General features: G+C 50.8%; 7 protein-coding genes across 9 annotated transcripts; 4 read left to right on the top strand and 3 right to left on the bottom strand.

The window, feature by feature from the left end:
* Positions 1-113: 113 nt before the first annotated feature.
* On the bottom strand, positions 114-887 carry AAFC00_006634 (uncharacterized protein; the record flags this gene model as incomplete). Its single annotated transcript, XM_069346622.1, has 1 exon — positions 114-887. The coding sequence occupies one exon, from the start codon at positions 885-887 to the stop codon at positions 114-116; it is 774 nt and encodes a 257-aa protein (XP_069199491.1).
* A 214-nt stretch (positions 888-1,101) lies between these two features.
* On the top strand, positions 1,102-3,237 carry AAFC00_006633 (uncharacterized protein; the record flags this gene model as incomplete). Its single annotated transcript, XM_069346621.1, has 1 exon — positions 1,102-3,237. The coding sequence occupies one exon, from the start codon at positions 1,102-1,104 to the stop codon at positions 3,235-3,237; it is 2,136 nt and encodes a 711-aa protein (XP_069199490.1).
* Positions 3,238-3,750: 513 nt separating this feature from the next.
* AAFC00_006632 (uncharacterized protein) lies at positions 3,751-5,200 on the top strand (the record flags this gene model as incomplete). Its single annotated transcript, XM_069346620.1, has 4 exons — positions 3,751-4,004; positions 4,085-4,499; positions 4,583-4,967; positions 5,079-5,200. 4 exons carry the CDS (start codon positions 3,751-3,753, stop codon positions 5,198-5,200), a joined length of 1,176 nt encoding a protein of 391 aa, XP_069199489.1.
* A 2,179-nt stretch (positions 5,201-7,379) lies between these two features.
* AAFC00_006631 (uncharacterized protein) lies at positions 7,380-10,016 on the bottom strand (the record flags this gene model as incomplete). Its single annotated transcript, XM_069346618.1, has 4 exons — positions 7,380-8,502; positions 8,566-9,336; positions 9,514-9,657; positions 9,754-10,016. The coding sequence occupies 4 exons, from the start codon at positions 10,014-10,016 to the stop codon at positions 7,380-7,382; spliced, it is 2,301 nt and encodes a 766-aa protein (XP_069199488.1).
* A 462-nt stretch (positions 10,017-10,478) lies between these two features.
* On the top strand, positions 10,479-12,037 carry AAFC00_006630 (uncharacterized protein; the record flags this gene model as incomplete). 2 transcript variants are annotated; one of them, XM_069346617.1, is made up of 4 exons in its annotated part: positions 10,479-10,576; positions 10,645-11,647; positions 11,713-11,810; positions 11,884-12,037. In XM_069346617.1, the coding sequence occupies 4 exons, from the start codon at positions 10,479-10,481 to the stop codon at positions 12,035-12,037; spliced, it is 1,353 nt and encodes a 450-aa protein (XP_069199487.1). The 2 variants fall into 2 exon arrangements, with proteins under 2 accessions (XP_069199487.1, XP_069199486.1); XM_069347839.1 differs by having other exon boundaries at positions 10,548-10,576.
* A 249-nt stretch (positions 12,038-12,286) lies between these two features.
* AAFC00_006629 (uncharacterized protein) lies at positions 12,287-15,959 on the bottom strand (the record flags this gene model as incomplete). Of its 2 annotated transcripts, XM_069346616.1 has the most annotated exons (4): positions 12,287-12,790; positions 12,842-12,944; positions 12,993-15,811; positions 15,867-15,959. In XM_069346616.1, 4 exons carry the CDS (start codon positions 15,957-15,959, stop codon positions 12,287-12,289), a joined length of 3,519 nt encoding a protein of 1,172 aa, XP_069199484.1. The 2 variants fall into 2 exon arrangements, with proteins under 2 accessions (XP_069199484.1, XP_069199485.1); XM_069348353.1 differs by lacking the exon at positions 15,867-15,959 and having other exon boundaries at positions 12,993-15,778.
* Positions 15,960-16,629: 670 nt separating this feature from the next.
* On the top strand, positions 16,630-18,221 carry AAFC00_006628 (uncharacterized protein; the record flags this gene model as incomplete). The annotated part of the gene is made up of 2 exons (XM_069346615.1): positions 16,630-17,201; positions 17,297-18,221. The coding sequence occupies 2 exons, from the start codon at positions 16,630-16,632 to the stop codon at positions 18,219-18,221; spliced, it is 1,497 nt and encodes a 498-aa protein (XP_069199483.1).
* Between the last annotated feature and the right edge of the window lie 56 nt (positions 18,222-18,277).

The raw sequence follows: 18,277 nt of genomic DNA, 5'->3' as shown, positions 1-18,277 counted from the left end.
TCATGTACATGATACATAGCCAGCGTATGACATGCGGGCCCGACCTTTGCTTGTGGCGCGCTTGGTGGTAAATTACGAACAATACTGAAATACTGACAGCAGCGGACACTTTTTCACTTGTCGTTCTCCACCTCATCTCTCCGATCCAGGATCTTGTCCACGATACCAAACTCCAGCGCCTCCTCGGCACCCATGAAGTAATCTCTCTCCATATACTTTTCAATCTCCTCCATGGTGTGTTTCTTGGTCAAATGCCTCAAATAAATCTTATTGAGCTGCTCCCTGACCCTCAGAATCTCCTTTGCGTGAATGGCGATATCGCTAGCCTGGCCCTGGTAGCCGCCGCTGACCTGATGCACCATGATCCTGCTGTGCGGCAGACAATACCTCTGGCCCTCAGCGCCACCACACAGCAGAAGCGATCCCATGCTCGCCGCCTGCCCGATGCATATCGTGCTGACAGGACTCTTGATGTACGTCATGGTATCATAAATCGCCAGCCCAGCCGTCACGATCCCGCCCGGCGAATTGATGTACAGCGAGATGGGCTTCTCGGGCGCGTCGGCTTCGAGAAACAAGAGTTGCGCCACGATGGACGCCGAGATGACTTCGTCCACTTCGCCGTTCAGGCAGATGATGCGCTCTTTCAGCAGGCGCGAGAAGATGTCGTATGTGTGCCAGCCGCCGCCGACGGTCTCGGTCACGAAGGGCATGGGCATCGCTGCTCGGGGAGGGTGCGGTGTTGTTGTTGCTGTTGCTGTTGCTGCTGTTGCGTAGGGCGGAGGCATCCTCGTCGTGAATGCGCGTGTGGCTTTTGTGATGAGTGATGGGAAGACATTGCGGGTCAGGAGGCGGGAGCTCAGGGCTCGGGGTATTGTCCGTGACATTCCGTGTGGTTTGGTTGTGATGATTTGACCGGAAGGTAAGATGAAGATGAGGATGATGATGTGGAATGGAAAATCGCCCATTTAATCACATGAAGCTCGGTGCTTATCTTATCGCGACAGGCGCCAAGCTTTCCGCTCCGCTGCGTGCTGCTGAGATAATGTCCGTCATTACTCCCGGGTGCACGCCTCTCTCCACTCGCATCCCAAAGACAATATGAATCTCCCAAAAGCTGAAGATGACTTCAAGTGGGTGGACGAAGAGGGCTTCCAAGGCTTCCCCAAAAGAGTCCCGGAAGACTGCGTCGAGTACAGCGTTTTTGTTATCGATCAAAAGTTCAAGGCGCACGAATCTCTGCTTCGTGATAGGCTCCGAGAAATCCAAGCTGCTGCGAATGACTTGGTCAAGAAGTTATTAAAAGACTACATTTGGCAGCGAGCAGCGTTCACGCTAGAACTCGTTCATCCACACAAGCTCTCTGCTTCCTCAGATAATGCTGCTGCGGGTGCCAAGAAGACGGACGAAAAGGGTCAGTCGCCACACACACACCACTTGCGTGGCCAGACGAACTTCGGAGACTCCATCGCCGATGAGTGGCTGATTGTTTTCTTGCTACGAGAACTGAGCAAAAGATTTCCTGATGCTTGGATCCGAGTACACGACACAGACGGTGAATTTCTTCTTATCGAAGCTGCCAATACTCTACCGAAATGGCTAGAGCCGGACGTCGCACCCTACAGGATCTGGATCAACCGCGGTCAACTGCAGATTGTCCCACTGGCGCAAGACGCAAAGGGTGGTGCAGCGGGACCAAAAACGCCCGGTCTGCCTGCCGAAATCTCGCTGAAAGATGCTATCAAATTCATAGAGACGACGCCGAAGAGTCTGATTCATTCACCCTTCATCGAAGAAGAAGCGTTCCATAGACTCTACGACTATCCTGTAGCCATTTCCTCCTCGCATCATCATGCACTTTTATCCATCCCGCGGAAATTAGCCTACCTGCTCCACGCCAACCCTGCTTACATTTCCCCAGCTGTCGAGGCCTTTTATCTTCGCGATCCTATTGCCGTGAAACCATTGGCGACCAAAGACACTGCTAATCTAATTTTTTCTCCCGAGGACTTTGTGGATGTGAGTGTCAAGTTCAACAAAGTTGGCTATGCCCAGCTCCATTCCCAGGATTTCCCTCCGCCACCCTCTTGGACTTCGGTCATCCCCAGGATCAAGGAGCCCAGGGTTGCCATGGGAATGAAGCTTACTTGCGGCTTTGAGATGCTTGTCCAAGATCCACAGAATCAGAATAAGAGAGCTGTGCGAGAAATCCGATTGCTCATCGAGGATCTGGAGGAAGGTGAAGACGAACTTCCTTCTGACAAGGACTTGGGATCATGGTCTAGAGTCGTCGACGACGAGAAATGGCTAGATATCAACTTTGAGGATTTCGAGCGGGAGCTAGACGGCAAGAACAAAGGGAATACTGCGACTACAGCTAATGCTGCATCATCCTCATCGACAGACCCTAGGCAAGCCGACTTACCTTCGAAGGGTGGCAAAGACGGATTCGGTGATGTCAAGACCCAAGAGAATCTCCGCAATATCGTCAACAACTTCGAGAAATTTCTCAATGACGACAAAGCCGGTCCCGATGGTGCTGCCTTTTCCGACGACGACGACGACGACGACGACGACTTGTCGTCTTATCACTCGTCAGATCCCGACTCTGACTCTGACATTGACGAAGAGGGTGAGGACAAAGAAGCCTCCTTCACTGATGCAGAATTCGAGAAAGCAATGCGGGAGATGATGGGCATGCCTGATTCAGAAAAAGAGACCTCTGGACTAACCGAAGAAGCACGGAAACTCGCTTTGGAAATGGAAGATGAAGAAGAAGGCGAACGAGACAAGGAAGCCGACGTCCAAGAAATCATGCGTCTGATGGAGGAGGAACTCAAGGGTCATGGTGCTCTGGATCTTGACGGTGGGAAGGGCAAAGCCAAAGCCGACAAAGCCGAAAGGGAAAAAATCCGTGAGGCCATCGCGAAAGACCATATATCTGGCACGGAAGGTCCGAAGAAGAATAAATCAAAAACGAAGAAAGCGAAGAGTGTTGGATTCGCTCCTGGTCTCAGTGGCAAAGGCAAGAATCGGGTCGTCGAGGTGGAGAGCGAAGATGAGGACGACGACTATAGCAGTGGCGACGAAGATCCTCTCGGTGGTATGGACGCCGACATGCTCAAAAATCTCCTAGAGGCTTTCAAAGGACAGACCGGTACGAGTGGACCTGCTGGCAACCTCATGAGTATGCTCGGAGTCAAGATGCCAAGAGATGAAGGCGAGCAAGACGATTGAGATTCCTCTTCAATCAGAAACACTGGATCTTGCTCCGTCTCACACCGGACTGCATGCACAGTCGATCTTGGCTTGCGCTAGAGGCAAGCAGCATGACTCGGCTAGTCTCCATCTCATGGCCCATGCATGATCGTTCGTACCCCGCTCTATGTTCCTGCATGTAACACAACAACGGGAAGATGATTGGAGTTGCTCCGACAGTCTGGAGTAAGCTGAGAAACTCTGCAAGGTACCCATGCAGGCAAGCCGTCCATCATACCACCATTCGTCCTGCTGTCTCCATCGCCGAAGGAATAGTCACTATATTTTGTGATACCTAGTAACGAAAAGTCCAATTGTGGATCAGCAGGATGGACTCTGCATCATGCTACGGACCATGTCGCCCCCCTAGCTTTGATTTAGCTGCATATGTCGTCTGTCCATATCTTTATATATAGATATATAGAGATATAAAAGAAAGATGATCGGCCTACAGCGGATCGTTTCGTTTTTCTCAACACCTTGGAGATCAACATGCATAGATCTACTCCTTGTTCGCTGCTTTCGGGCATCGCATCATTGTCGACCGCTCTTGGTTCTCCTCACTGGGCCCGTCAGGCGTCTACATGCGGATCGGTCGCGTCCTCCATTGCTGGTCGCGCTAATGCTACGGCATTCTGTGGTTCTTATCTTGAAGTTGCTACCGAGACTATCACTGTCAGCCAGACCATATGGGGTCCGGGTTCCGTTACCGAAATTGGTACTCCGACCACTGTGTCGAATATAGTGTGAGTGGTACTTGTCTATCATAGTGCGATGACAGAGTGAACAATGTATGAGGATCTATCCAATTGCTGACACCAGACAGAGCCACAAGCACCTTGACTTTCTGCTCAGCCGGCTCGACCCAGCAGAAAAGGGCAGCATTGCCACAATCACAGTACAGCTCCGACCCTCCATTATGGGTTGATGTGTCCTCAGCATGCAGCTGTCTCGGCGCCATCCCAACGCCATGCACTGTAGTCACCCAGACCTATCACTACCAGAGCACGACCACGCAGATCTCGACTTACACCACGCAAGCCACCAGCTATGTGACTTATGTTGGACAGACCAACAGCACTTCGTCGACTACGTATCTGCCGTCGCCGACGTTGTTGACGGATCTTGGCGCAGATGGGCTTGCGGATGATCAGATGTACGAGATCACGGATGTTCCTTTCCCGATTGGGTTCGGAAATGTGTCGAGCAGTAACACGTCGGTGTACGCATCTGTCAACGGCGTAAGTTTCCCTCTCTCTCTATTCATTCCAAAAGCAATGTCAGAAGCTCTTCAATTCTCGCACTGACACTCCCTACGTAAAAGGTCCTATCTCTCTCAGCCGGTGGATTCGCAGGCTACCTCCCCCTCGCGCTTCCAGCCTTCCGCGGCGACCAACCCCACTTCCTCGCCGACACAGCCTTCACAGTCTTCTGGTCCGACCTATGGATCAACCCGGCCAGCGACGCAGCGCCCTACCCTCCACAACACATCCAGTACGCCACTCAAGGCACGGCTCCCAACAGGACTTTCACAGTCGAGTGGGTAGCCAGCCACGCGTACCGTACGGAGCTCCAGCTCTATAGATTCTGGATCACGTTTTTCGAAGGAAGTGCTAAGTTTAGGTATACCTTCTGGGACGTCGATGGGCCGGATGGAGAGCAGGGGCTTGCTACTGTTGGGGCGCAGAGTTTGGTCGGTAATGATGACGGTGAGTTTCTTTCATATCTTATTCATCTTTGCTTTTATGTCTCTTGCCTTTTTACGTGGCAAGTGGCGATAGCAAGTGATGAACCATAACTGACTGACATTCTCCTCACAGCCTCGGCTTTCACGGGTATTTGGTCTCAATTTACTCCTGGTATTCGCACAGGCCTGGTGCTGGACTATAACGTCGAAACCAACAACTTCGACGCTAGCACCGTGTACGAGGGGCAATGTTAAGTCATCTGAGGCAGCGAATGTTTTGAAGGCAGCAAAGCCGGTGAGCGAGATGAGGCATGTCGGTGGGAGATAGCTGTAATAGCTGGGGTTCTTTCTTGCCAACTCACTCTTTTATGCACGATGAATAGTCATGACCTATACACTCCTTCTGCGTGATGAATTTCATTGCTCCGCGTCGAGCGAAGCTTTGTAGGGAATATCCCAGTGCTCAGAGCTCTTATATCAACTACTCTCATGGGTGTGTCCTCAAGAGAATTGATCTTCACTCTCTGCCGAATCGAACTTTTACTCTCCAGTGAATCGGTATCAAATTGAGGAATATTACAGCGAGCTTGACAGCTCGTGGAGGGTGATTACGTAATCAGGATCAATCCTCCGTGACGCAACCACAGCATAAACTCACTGATGATGTAGCAAATCCTCTCTGATTGCCAAAGCGAAGCTGAAAAGGAAGCTTCAATTGGCTTGAAACTTTGGCCAAGGTTCGTCCCAAGACTATGTATCTCCAAATTTGCCGCAGCCTTCCTTCCTTAGCTTCAATCACAACATCAGTCGGATTGTATTGGATCTGGACCACAATGCAGGTGTCCTTGCTGCTATGAACATGTTCATCGATGCTAAATGTAATCACACGCCTACTTTCTTCGGCAAATACGCTACGAAGCCGTGTGAGAAACACGCAATTGCGTTCCAGATTTGTTCCAGTTTTTGCGAGTGATCAACCGAGATATGTGCACGAACAACGAGAAGGGGGGATCCGGGCTAGGATCAGCTACTGAGACGTATTATCAGAACCTATGACAGCGCAGGTACCCCCGTGAAGTCCCCCAGATGGTCAGTATTCCAGACTCACATATTGGAGACCTCCACTTTCCCGCGCGCATGCCTGTTCCACTCGCCATGTCCTATGCCCCACGCCCTCTCAGTGACGCCGGGACAGAGAGCAGGCAACACAACACGCTCCCTAGACTCTGCGTCACTTGTCTGCCGTATCTCGCGTGCTTTTTAAGTCGATCTGGAAAAGAAAGTCTGAGGGCCAGTCAAAGGTGGGTTTTTATACAGATGAGAGCGGAGGACCGGTCGTGTGTGGTGAATGTCTTCCTTCAGTAGCACACTTGTTTCGGCGCGAGGACTAGGTACATAATCTCTGTTGTGAATCCATTCTTCATCGACTTTTGCTCACTGAGCGTTATAATGAGACGTTTGTTCCATGTTCTGGAATTCGGTGACTGAACCTGGTCATGGTACTATATCTGATATTTCAGCGACTGGTGTGTTATCTGTCTGAGTCATGGTCACGGAATAGTAAGTCGCGGAATTATGATTATCATGTGGAATTCCAACGAAGCACAAGTATTCTCTAGTGGGCTTGGCATTTCTTCTCGTCCACGACTGATCTCTTAGATGCTGGGAAACACACCGAGATCTATCGGAATTTATTGAGGAATTCGTGACCTGATCAAAAAAATCGTCACCACGACAAGCGTATGGAAATGAGAACTAGGGACGGAGAGGGCACTATAGCCGCAACGCAGGTTGGAGTTGGAATGTATCTGGTTTGAAGAGTATCAGCAAACAAATGACGCCAATGCTCGTGACGATAACATATTCCATCAGATGCAGGTTTCAATTGTTACAAGCGGCGTTGACTGTACGGCAATCCAGTCATTCTTACGGATTGGAATTTGCAGCGCTGCCGAAGTAAGATGGCGCCAACAGCGCAAAATCAACGCCGGCTATGCTTAACAGACACAAAAGGGATATAGAGTCCCTTGTCTAACTATCGCTTCACGTACGGCCACAGGCGGCTGAGAACTGGGCATCCCGTCCGCTCTGCCAGACATAAGCAGTTGACCGGCAGATTAGTACTACGGTGGGTGACCACGTGGGAATCCCTGCTGCTGTACGTTTTACTTTTCTCTCTCTTTTTGCTATCTGACACGCTATGTGGCTCCTACAGTAGACAACTCGTCGATTTCAGGCTAATATACTATAGCTTTTAGTAATTTTACGTGCTGTGACAGTATCATGCATTTGGTCGAGTCAGTGGCCGTGACTGTGGAAATGGTAGAACAGGCATCGACACTCTTCTCATACTGACGTCGAGCATCTTCCAATAATCATAGAATCAGTCTTGATCAATTTCTTTTGTCTACTATCCAAACCCTTACAAATCACTTCAATAAGTAAGGGTAGCATCAAGATCAGCAAACAGCTGGTCCCAGTCCGGCGTCACCTCCAGAGCCGGAAAGTCTAAGATATCATGCCATTGTGTGGCACCTGATCCTTCATATCCCCTAGTCATATTCATCGCGCTGCAATCAGGCATCGTTGAGTCATTCGCTGTACTCCCATTTGTGGATGTCAAGCTTCGAGTGGCGAACTTGTCATTCAAGCCGGGTGTATAAATCGATTCCTGGCTCATAGTAGTCCCTGGAGAGATGGCTGCGGTCGCGAAGCTTCGTTGCCTCATCTTGAGCATGTCCTTGCTGCCTAGCGTCTGCGATTGTTGTTGCGGCTGCAGATCCTGGAAAACGACTTTGTGTTTCTTGAGTGTATCAAGGAGAGGCTCTAGATAGCGAGCTGCGACTGTTGAATTATCGCGGGTGTCTTGCAACGTCTTGCATGCTGCCTGAACTTCTGCCTTCCGCTTTTCTCTAGTACCGTCATCGGGGAAGTCGTTGAAGCAGAGGTCGAACGTTAGTACCAAGACGGCAAGGAAGGTGTGGTGTACAATGAAAGAGACGCTAGTACGCGCGTGAGCAAGAGTGGTGTTGATATCGTCCATGGACCGTCTGATTGACAAAATGCTGCGCGCGGCGTCTACACATACTTGCCTCGAGCGTGAGACGGGTCTACGGAAGAGGAACGGGCGATGCAGGCGAAGTGCAGCTAGATGTCGACCTAGATTCACGATCCTGCACTGCATCCTGAGGTGTGGCATGCGCTCGTACTGTCTCTTCACCTCTGCATCGTCCGCCATGTCGAGTCGGTAGTACGGGGGTTGCTCGTCATACATGCGATCGACCAACACGTCCATCTGACGGACAACACTTTCAGATATAAGGTGAGCTTCAGAAGATACCGGAGGCCGAGCGTTGACGAATTGCCTCCATAAATCTGCGAGAGTAATGCGGACGATGATGTAGGACATGTCGGTCGGCTGGGATATGGGAAGACCAACAGGTACTCTGTCGTCCGTAAGATCAGTGTCGTTGATGTTGAGCGGGAGATCAACACAGGTCTGTTCAGGCTGAATGAGGTAGCAGCCATCTTGGGGACCAATAAGATTGGCCAGAATCCTGAAAAATATACGTCAACTGCTGTAGCATATGGTGGGCTTTGACTCGTAAAACATCGCTCACCAATCGTTCCCTACAATGTACCACCAAACCCTCCTCTTGACTTCAGTCATCACGTATCCCTCGACTGAAGATGCTCGCTTGCGCGAGGCAGGCGAGTCCAGGACATGGAGTCTCATATCTCGAGCCATGTTGAGCGTAGAAATATGGAGGAAACGGACCTCCGGAGAAAATCCCTCGAGGTTCGATAGCACTTGCACTAAGAAAATAGTCGCTTGGATGTCTTCAATGGTAGGAAATGTTGTTCGGCGGTTGTTGTCCAGGACATCCAACCCCAGCTTTATCCAAACGAGACACGCATCCATCGCTTCACTCTGGTTCTGAAAGATTTTATCCGCAATCGGAAGCCCAGGGTTCCAGAAGTAAGCCCCTGTGGCTGAAATGGCCAAAAGCAGCCCTAGATGTGAGGGATGGACTTGTTGATCGTTCCCCAGTCGCTCATATATCTCCCTGATGAGTTGTTGTATGCTTTGAGTATGGTATATATGGTACAGATTGCCGATCGAAGCGGTCTGTATATCAAAGAATGCAAATGCAGCCGACTCGGGTGGCAAAAACAGATGTCTTGTGAGAATGAGTCTCTCAAAATCATCACCCTTTCCGAGAGGTTTCTTATTAGCATCGGCGTATGCGGCTATGTCTGATATGGATCGAATATTATAGACAAGATTGTCGCCTAATGCCACGGTCATGGTGTTATCAAAGGCTGTCAAATTCTCAGCTGACGAGAACGCTTGATCTGTGACTGTATCTGCTTGTACACGGGAACCTTGCCTAGAGACCGATCATTAGCCCTTCGAGTGGCACGGCGTTTATAGGAGGCGTAATTATGGAGATAACATGTCGATAATGTAGAGAGATTGAAGGGGTGGAGCAAGTAGTGAAAGACCATAATGCAACCGCAAGAAGATTGGATGGGTCAACACTCCTCTCCTATCGCACGCAACTTACGGTACACGATCCTGGGCTCTGCCACCATCGACACGCAACGAAATATCTTCACTACGGCCAGGACTCCGGTCTTGATCCAATACAGCACTTTCGAGTCGTTTGAGACGCGCCAAGACATCAATCAGAACCTGGTCATGTATGGATCTATCACATACCGTCAGTTCCTGAACAAACGTTGACGCATGTATTGACGTCCGCGGAAAGTCCGCCGGTAAGACGATCTTCGCATGGTTCGCGTACCCTTCATTCTCTACGTTCCTCCTCGAGCTAGGATGCCCACCGCCACTATTCGCAATAGGCGAAAGGCTCCAGGCCTCCGTTCTCGCCTCCTTCGTGATCCCATAGTCACATTCAAAACCTCTAGCGATGCAGTTCGAACATGGTTGCTCGCGGCTACATTTCAGTTTCCTTCCACGACAAGAGGAGCAGGACACTGGGTCTTGTCTTCTCCGTTTGGCTGTCGAGCTCCCTTCGGGTGTTGAGCGCCGTGTTAAGCGCTTCATGGTCTGCGACCTTCGCTTACTTGTGGTGTTGTTCTAGACCGAGCGTCGGAGCTTGAGCTCGGAGTGTCCGGGGACATGTGTAAGCTTTATGGGATCGCGGCAGCCTTCGCCTACACTGCACAAAGATGCACGACAGCATTAACGTGTAATAGCTACGGTCATCGATGGGTGACATAAGCCTGATGTGGAGTATATACTGACGTGTAATGCAGGTGGTAAATGAGCTGAGGTTCGATGTGATCCTACGAAAACGCTTGGCGCTCGGACTCTCCGTGGAGCCTCCGAGCCGACCAGCGGTATGGATGGTCCATATAACGACGCCATGTAAAGAATTAAACATGTGAGTATCTACTCTTTGCACTGTCTAGAGAGTGATCACGTCTTTAGATATAGTCTTGAAAGCACCCGGATTTAACTACCAATTCCCTTGCTTTTGCACCTCCCTCCGTCCCTATCCTCAATATGCAGAAGGTAGACCAAAAAGAAACCTCAGGCTCGGTCCATGGTGACGATCCAGAAGACTCTCAGCACATGGGTAAAGACCCTAACAGAGAGGGCGGGTGAGTTGACATGTTCCTCGATCAACCCAAGCCACTTTACAAGAACTCCATGCTAATACGATATCCAGTCCTCGAGCCTCTCTCGCCTTACTTGGAGCGTTCACAGCAATTTTCTGCACAGTCGGCTTCATCAATGCATTCGGTGTCTTCCAGGAATACTATCAATTGAACCAGCTATCAGAACACACGCCCTTTGACATATCCTGGCTGGGATCCTTCACGTCGTTCGCGATGTTCTTATTCGCTATCCCCGCTGGAATACTCATGGATCGCATCGGGCCCATCATTCCCATCACGGTCGGCTCGGTGGCGATACTCCTTGGCGTGTTCATGACGAGTCTCTGTCATACTTATTGGCAGTTCTTCCTCGCCCAGGCTCTGCTGTTGGGCACGGGCATTGGGTTTGTCGCCACGCCGTCATTTGCTGTCGTGCCTAGATACTTCAAACAGAACAGAGCATTGGCCATGGGCGTCACGATCGGTGGATCCAGTCTTGGTGGTATCATCTGGCCAATCATGCTCAACAGACTCCTCAATCACACTGGAGTGGGATTCGGTTGGACGCTTAGGATCGTGGGATTTGTCATGCTGCCTCTGCTGGCGGTGACTTGCCTAACCATCCGATTGCCTTTACCCACAGCTGCTAGGGACCCCATTGAACAAGTCGAGGAGCAGGATAGAGCAACGGATACCACAGACGAGGCCGAAAAAACCAGCAAAGACAACGAAGAAGCAGGGACATTGCCAGTATGGAAGAACACAAACTCCATAATCCTGTGCGCAGCCATAGCCCTGGTCTACCTGGGTTTTTTCGGCCCCTTCTTCTACGTCTCGAGCTACGCCGTGTCTATTGGGCAATCATCCAGCTTCAGCTTCTACCTCATCGCGATACTGAACGCGGCGTCGCTATTCGGACGCATACTACCCGGCATCGTCGCGGACAGATACGGCTCGTGGAACCTCTTGCTTGTGTCTATGTTGACGTCTTCGATCGTGGCGTTCTGTATGACGGCTGCTACTAGTACCGCGGGCATTATTGTATGGAGTCTGGCGTACGGTTTCGCGTCTGGAGTGAGTTCTGCTGTTCCTTGAAATCCTTTCCGGCGAGCTGGGACAAAACTGACGGTTTTCGTAAGGCTATCCTGAGTTTACAGAGTGCGTGCGCCGTATCGCTTGTGAAACCGCAAGATTCGGGTAAAGCTATTGGTATGGTCATGGGATCGGCGTCTATAACGTGAGTTTGTACATCCCGAGTAGAACGATTGATAATATTAGGTCTCATGAAAGCTGACTCTTACTTTGCGCAGTGGTCTCTTCGGAAGTCCCATTTGTGGTCAGCTAGTACAGCATTACGGCTACCTTGCCATGGCCATGTTCACTGGTTCTGTTCTGATTGCGGGAGGCTTGGTCGAAGCTGTTGCTCGGTTCAGGCTCCGCCCGAAAGTCTTCGCCCGCATATGAAGCGTAAAGTAGCTTCACTTTGTATCAGTACGATCGCGTCTCATTGCAAACTGAAAAGCGATCGCTCAGTTTTAGCTTGCTGTGTCCAGTGTGGCTGGAAGTAGGCCTCAAGAACCGAATTGTCGGAGAACAAGATCAATTGACCTCCGGACGGAACTTGAGCATTCCTGTCATTACGTAGTCATATCTGGGTATTCTGCAAGAAATCACGAATATAAAAAGGCTCCCAGAGCCTATTTTGCATCCTCCTCACTCTTCCTCTCCGTACGGTAGTGTCCTTTGCCCACGCTCGGGATCACGCATCTTGAAGATCTTCACATCTTGCCAGCCTTCGACAAAAGTCATGGCCTGAGGAGTGATGAGAATGAACTGTCTCCCGACCGATCGGCGGGCCGCTTGAATCATCATCTTCATGCTGACTTCGCGGTTGGCGTGGTCCATGAAGACGTCGAACTCGTCCAAGCATCGAATGGGAGATCCCATCGCTTCCCATATCGAGAGCAGGAGACAGATTGTGGAAAAGGACTTCTCGCCTCCTGAAAGTGAGCGAGATTGGCGACCCTTGTCACTTTCTCTTGTGATGTCGGGCTCCACACTGATGTCCAGCATCTTTTCGCTATGGTTGACAAGGATGCGGCCACGAAATCCTCGCTCGGACAACAGATATGTAAAGATGTTCTGCGCACGAGTAGTGATGAATTTGCGGAACTTTTTCCATCTTCCCTTGCGATGAAGAAGTGAAATCTTGATGAGCTGCGAGGTATCAGTAAGTGGTTGGGTGTTCGTCAAGAAATACTATCTCACCTTTGCGGCATACATCATGTCATTGAGGTCCTTGTTGCCCTTCTTGAATGCATCCGAAGCAGCCCGCCATGCTCCCCATATCCTCTCACGGCTGCCACCAATACTGTCGCAATGTTAGATTGACATGATAGAATCTCATGAGGCGACTGACCTTTGCTGTACTCTATCCCTTTCCTTGACCAGTGCTTCTAATTTAGCGTCAAGCATATCTGTCGTCATATTCTCGGGTACCGGGATTCTCGAGTGAACCTCCTCAGCTTGAGGAATGAGATCGCTCTCGATCTGGGCTGCGAGAGCTTCCCGTCTCTGCACGGCCTCCTCTCTCTCGCGTTGAGCTTCCTCCAACAAACCTATGGCAAGATTCTTTTTGTGTAGTGCCTCACGACGAGATCGCTCACGCTGCTCACCTCTGTTGCGAGCTTTGTTGATCTTGGCTTCGAGCTCTCGGATTGCGGCAGACGCAGCCTCGAGATCAGCTTTGACGACCCTCTGCGCTTCATCAATCTTATCTTTCTGATTGATAGAGTCTTCATATGAATCTCTCGCGGACTGAAGCTCACTTTCCGCCTCCTGCTTCTGGTGTTGTAGCTCATCAAGGACACCGGTATCATTGATATTGTCCTGGTCGAGCTCCGCTTCCAGCTCCTGGATTCGCGTCTCAGTGCGCTGAATTGCCGTACGATGTTTTCTGGCTTCTTGGGTGTGGCGGGCAATTGCTTGTTGGGCGTTTTTCACTGCAATTTGCTTCTCGCGAAGCCGAGATTGCAGATGATCTATTTCTTGCTTGATATGTTGGATAGTACCTCTCTGCAGGCGGATTTGTTCTTCCTGGCTAGTTTTCATACGAATCATACGATCCCATTTTTGTACAGGACTTGTCTTGTTGCCACCTCCTCTTGTAACATCAAATCGCCATCCCTGCCCGCGTATGGTATCATGTTGAGACATGACGGAGAAAACATTCGGTTTGCGTCGCTGAGCATATGCACTGCCATCAGCGCGTTTCGGGATAAGGACTGTCTGATCGATCCTTTGGTTTATGATCAGTGCGTTGCGGACCAGGTCGTTGTCAATGTCCAGTACTCGCAACATGGTATCCACATCTGGCTCAGGCTCGTTCTGGGAGACGTCGATGTGTCTTGAGCTTCCGATCAAGATATTAGCATTGCACTTGTTTCTCTTCATGATCTCCGACAGGATGGTCTGATCCTGCTTGTTGGTGACGACGAAAGCATCCATGTTGCCGCCCACCGTTCTCTCGATGATTGATGCCCACTCCGGCTTCTTCAGCTGGATATGAAAGCCCATCGGTCCCACAGGCTTGTCTCGGAATCGCCGTTCGGATTGTATAGCTCTGACGACTGCGATGGTTTGGGGGTTATAGGCTTTCGTCTGATCTCCCTGCTCTCTTTCCAACCTCGGCAAAAGCGATTCTGCCTGCTCGAGCTCGTTCCGCTTTTGCTGGATAGGGAATTGACTAGCTTGTGCTTCATTCTCAGCTATCTGGACTGCTCTATCCAGTGCAGGCTTGGTGTCTCTGTGGCTGATCATGGCAGCTTCTTGTTCTGGTAAGACGGCCTTCATTTCTTCCATCTCAGTGATCTTCTGCGCATGGGCTGGACCGTTGGAGTTTTCTATCTTGGCATGCTCTGCAGCGATCTGCTGAACGGCTGTAGCGATATTACTTTTGTGACGACCAATGTCCGTTTTGATCTGTCGTTGGGTGGTCAGTGACTCGGTCAGCTGAGCCTTGTTGTGGTCGAAGAGCTCCTTTATCTCTTGATGACTTTCTTTCAGAGGTTGTAGCTGATCTTCCAAGTCCTGGATGACCGCGACGGTGGCCTCACGTGTGCCGTCTTCTTCTTCGAAGATTTTAGAGGCGTCGTCCGCCCCACGCTGGGTGCGAACAATCATCTCGTCTTTCTTGGCCACCTCGCTGTCCAATTTAGCCAGATTGCGTTCTTGTTCTTCGATCTGCGCCCAAGCAAACATCCAGCCAGTCTCGTTGATCTGGGTCTGGATAGTGTCCGTACGCTGCATCATCTTCTTCTTCTCTTCGGCCTTTCTTTTCTTCTCGCCTAGAGCTGCAACATCCGCCTGTCGAGCCTCGTTGCGCGCTTCACATTCATCGAGATACTGCTCCAGGAGAGTATAATCCTTGTCGAGTTGCTCGAGCTGAGTTCCTCGGATGAAGAATTTATACTTGTCTTGTGGTGTAGAATTGCTGAGAAACTGACGAGCAAGATCTTGTGAGAGAACGTTCATGGGATTGTCGATTTGTAATGCGAAGAAATCCGAAATGTTCTCCATGTCGGATTTTTTGATAGATACGATGCGGCCTTCCGAGTTCTTTATCTTGAAGCTACTGGTACCCGCGCGAGAAAAGTGACGTTCAACATAGATAGATTGACCGTACAGCTCGGGCTGATAAGCATTTTCACCCTGGTTTTTTATCTTGACGGACACCCAGGCGGCTTCCTCACCTTCCTTGATGAAGTCGCTGAGTTTGCCGCCACGGTTGGTCACACTTGCTTTCGCACCAAGACACACAGTCAGGGCAGTAAGGATTGCGCTCTTACCACTTCCATTATGGCCAATGATGAAATTGATCAGAGGACCTAGTGGGATCGTGAGTCTCGCGTGACACATGAAGTTTTTCATCGACACTTCTTCTATTACGCCTGATTCCGAAGGCATGTTCTCCTGCACCCTGCTCATGCTCTCTTTTACGATCCTAGAGGTGATACCGTCGTCGCTATCATTGTCTTCCTCGTCCTCATCTTCGGAGCTGAATATATCAATTGCCATACTGGCATCATTCTTTGGTGCAGTGTATTGATATGTGTAGACTCCTTCAAGGTCATCTTCATCTTCTTGGCTGTCGTTATGCTCACTTGCACCGTCTGAGAGCTGAGTGGCGCTTATGGGGCTCGACATGTTTGGGAATTGTGTCAGTCGCGTCCTCTTGGTCTGCACAGCGAATCAGCCTTGATCGTTCTGGACAACTGATGACCATGTAGCATACACGAGCATGTCCGTTGGTGCGCGAGGCAACCTCTTCTTCATCAGAACCATCGTCGGATTCTGGTTCCGCCCGTCTTCTCTTGCACTGAACCATGATGGCTATCAAGCAGCCGAAGAGACAGCCTCGATGCTTCGAGAACCTAGATAGGCACTGCCGCTCCGAAGGATGATGATGAGTGAGTGAGAGCTGTATGAAATCCAGGCAATCACGGCTTCGGCCAATGAATTTGGGTAACGCGTCTGAGGCGCCTAACGACGCGTTCTGTGGAAGCTGAGATCAAGCTTTGCCAAGTCTCTGGGGTCCAGTTGCCAAGGCTGAACCCACTCGAGAGTTTCAGGCGGGGCTCCGCGTTAATGATAAGAGACCGAGAGCATCACTACCGTATCCATCCACTACCGACAGCCGTTCACTCCGAGATAATGTCTTAGAAGCGTCATTCCACTTCCTTGTAGATTCTGAAAAACCCCTCGTCCGTGATATCTCGGTAATCCAATGAATACTGCGCTGTACCTTTTCTCCTTCTTTGGACGATTGAGCTGCCTCGTACACATCTCGCGTTCAGATAGTGACGCTGTTAGTCTTTCTAGCAACTGATCAGCCGGAGCCCGGCTAAAGACCATCTCTATACCCTTCTTCCCACCATCAAAGTGTCCTCTGTTCAGGGTAGAGGGAATCCGTGCCATTTCGTTGTAACTCATTGCTATCTCCGCCTGTTTGACTTCCTCGTTCACTTAGCTCATAGCTAGGAACCATTTCAGCTATCATGCCCTCAATTGGGCGCTTGTCGCGGAGTAGCACATCTCTATCCGCCACTCCCAATGATACCGAGCCTGCGAACATGAAGCGAAGGAAGTCGAGTGTGACTTCTCTCAAGGCAATGACTCTACCCTTCCGCAGCAGCAAACGTAAGGACATGGAGATGCCCGCCACACACGCGGAAACGGCCCATTCGAGTTTACTCTCTCTGCCGACCGAGATACAAATTCAGATTCTACAGTACTGCTCCTTTGACGATCTTTGTGCCTTACGAGCAACGTCACGGGAAGTAAACCAATTCGTCACTGGTCCTTACTCTTCCGTCTCGAGATATTGGATAAGCTCGAAACTTCATCCGGTCCATCGCCTCTATCCTGTGCCTCCAGCCGGAGACCTCTGGACGTATCTGACTGCGCAGATGCATAGGTGGAATGTAGCCCGTCACTTGGCCGAGATGATAGCCTATCACATTCAGTATAGGACTCTCTTGCTGGTCCAACGTCAGAGTTCAAGTCCGATCCTGTCTGCTTCGATTCTAGCTGCTTTATTACTACCCGGTGCGTATGCCGGGCAGACAAAGTACGTATTAAGCCCATCAGCCCTCTTGTTGATTATCCACCATTTAGAGCTCTGCTTCCACATATCGCCATGGAAATGCTGACAGTAAGACGCAGCTACCACTCAGCAATGAAACAAGTCCGTTTCCAACCCGTCGCTCTTCGTCTGCGACGTAAAATGACCCCACTCCTCTTCACACTGAGCCACTACCTCTCATCATGTCAGCAGAACCTTCAATCCTCACAGATAGCATTCTACCTATCCGGCGAGCCCACGACCTTCTGGAACGGCATCGAGGCTCCGGAGCGATACACAGCCTACACGCGAGACCAGCTCTTCTCAACCCACTACTGCTGGCTATTCCTTGACTGGATGTTCAAAAGCCTGCTCTCACGACCGAGCTACGCAGGCGCAATCGAGCGCACAATGCGCGGCTGGACCTCAACACCGCTCGACGCGCCGTCACTGACCCAAGTCCTGGTCCACGGCAATCTATCCGCGATCAAAACGCTAATGCGTCTCAAAGACTACGGCGAGCGCAAGAAATGGGCGCGCAACTTCCTGCGCACTCTAGACCCCGAGCAGAGTCTGCAGACTTGGGCGTCTGCCTGGGAGAACCTAGACATGCGACCCCAGCAGCAGCAGAAAGACAGCGCGCTGCCGACCAGAGCGCAAGCGACCGCCATCCTGCGTGGACCGGGGAAGGCAGACGTGCTGTGGACGCGAGGCGCAGCGCGCAGACTCTCGGCCCTGGGCATCGAGTTGGACGAAAACGAACTCCATGGCAACTCGGCGACGACGATGAGGTTCCTGACTGATCTTGTCGGGTTCGACATGTTCCATGAGCCGCCGCCCGAGGATCTACGCGAGGACTCGGACAGCGATGTCGAGGAGCGGAGTAGTAGCGAGGAGAATGATTGCCAGGCTCGTGGTGGCGATCGTACTCCTCGACGAGATCCAGATGATGATGATGACGATGACGAAGAAGGTCGTGAGTACATCGATGGGCTGATCGATGCGGGCAATTACTGGGACGTTTAATGGGGCATTTTTGTTGGGTTCCTGCATTGTGCTATCGAATTGTATCATCATTGCAC

This window comes from Neodothiora populina, assembly GCF_041146345.1.
Source record: "Neodothiora populina strain CPC 39397 chromosome Unknown canker_contig_8, whole genome shotgun sequence".
Lineage (NCBI taxonomy): Eukaryota > Fungi > Ascomycota > Dothideomycetes > Dothideales > Dothioraceae > Neodothiora > Neodothiora populina.
The sequence above is the reverse complement of the archived record's forward strand: the minus strand, read 5'-3'. Positions and strand labels throughout refer to the sequence as shown.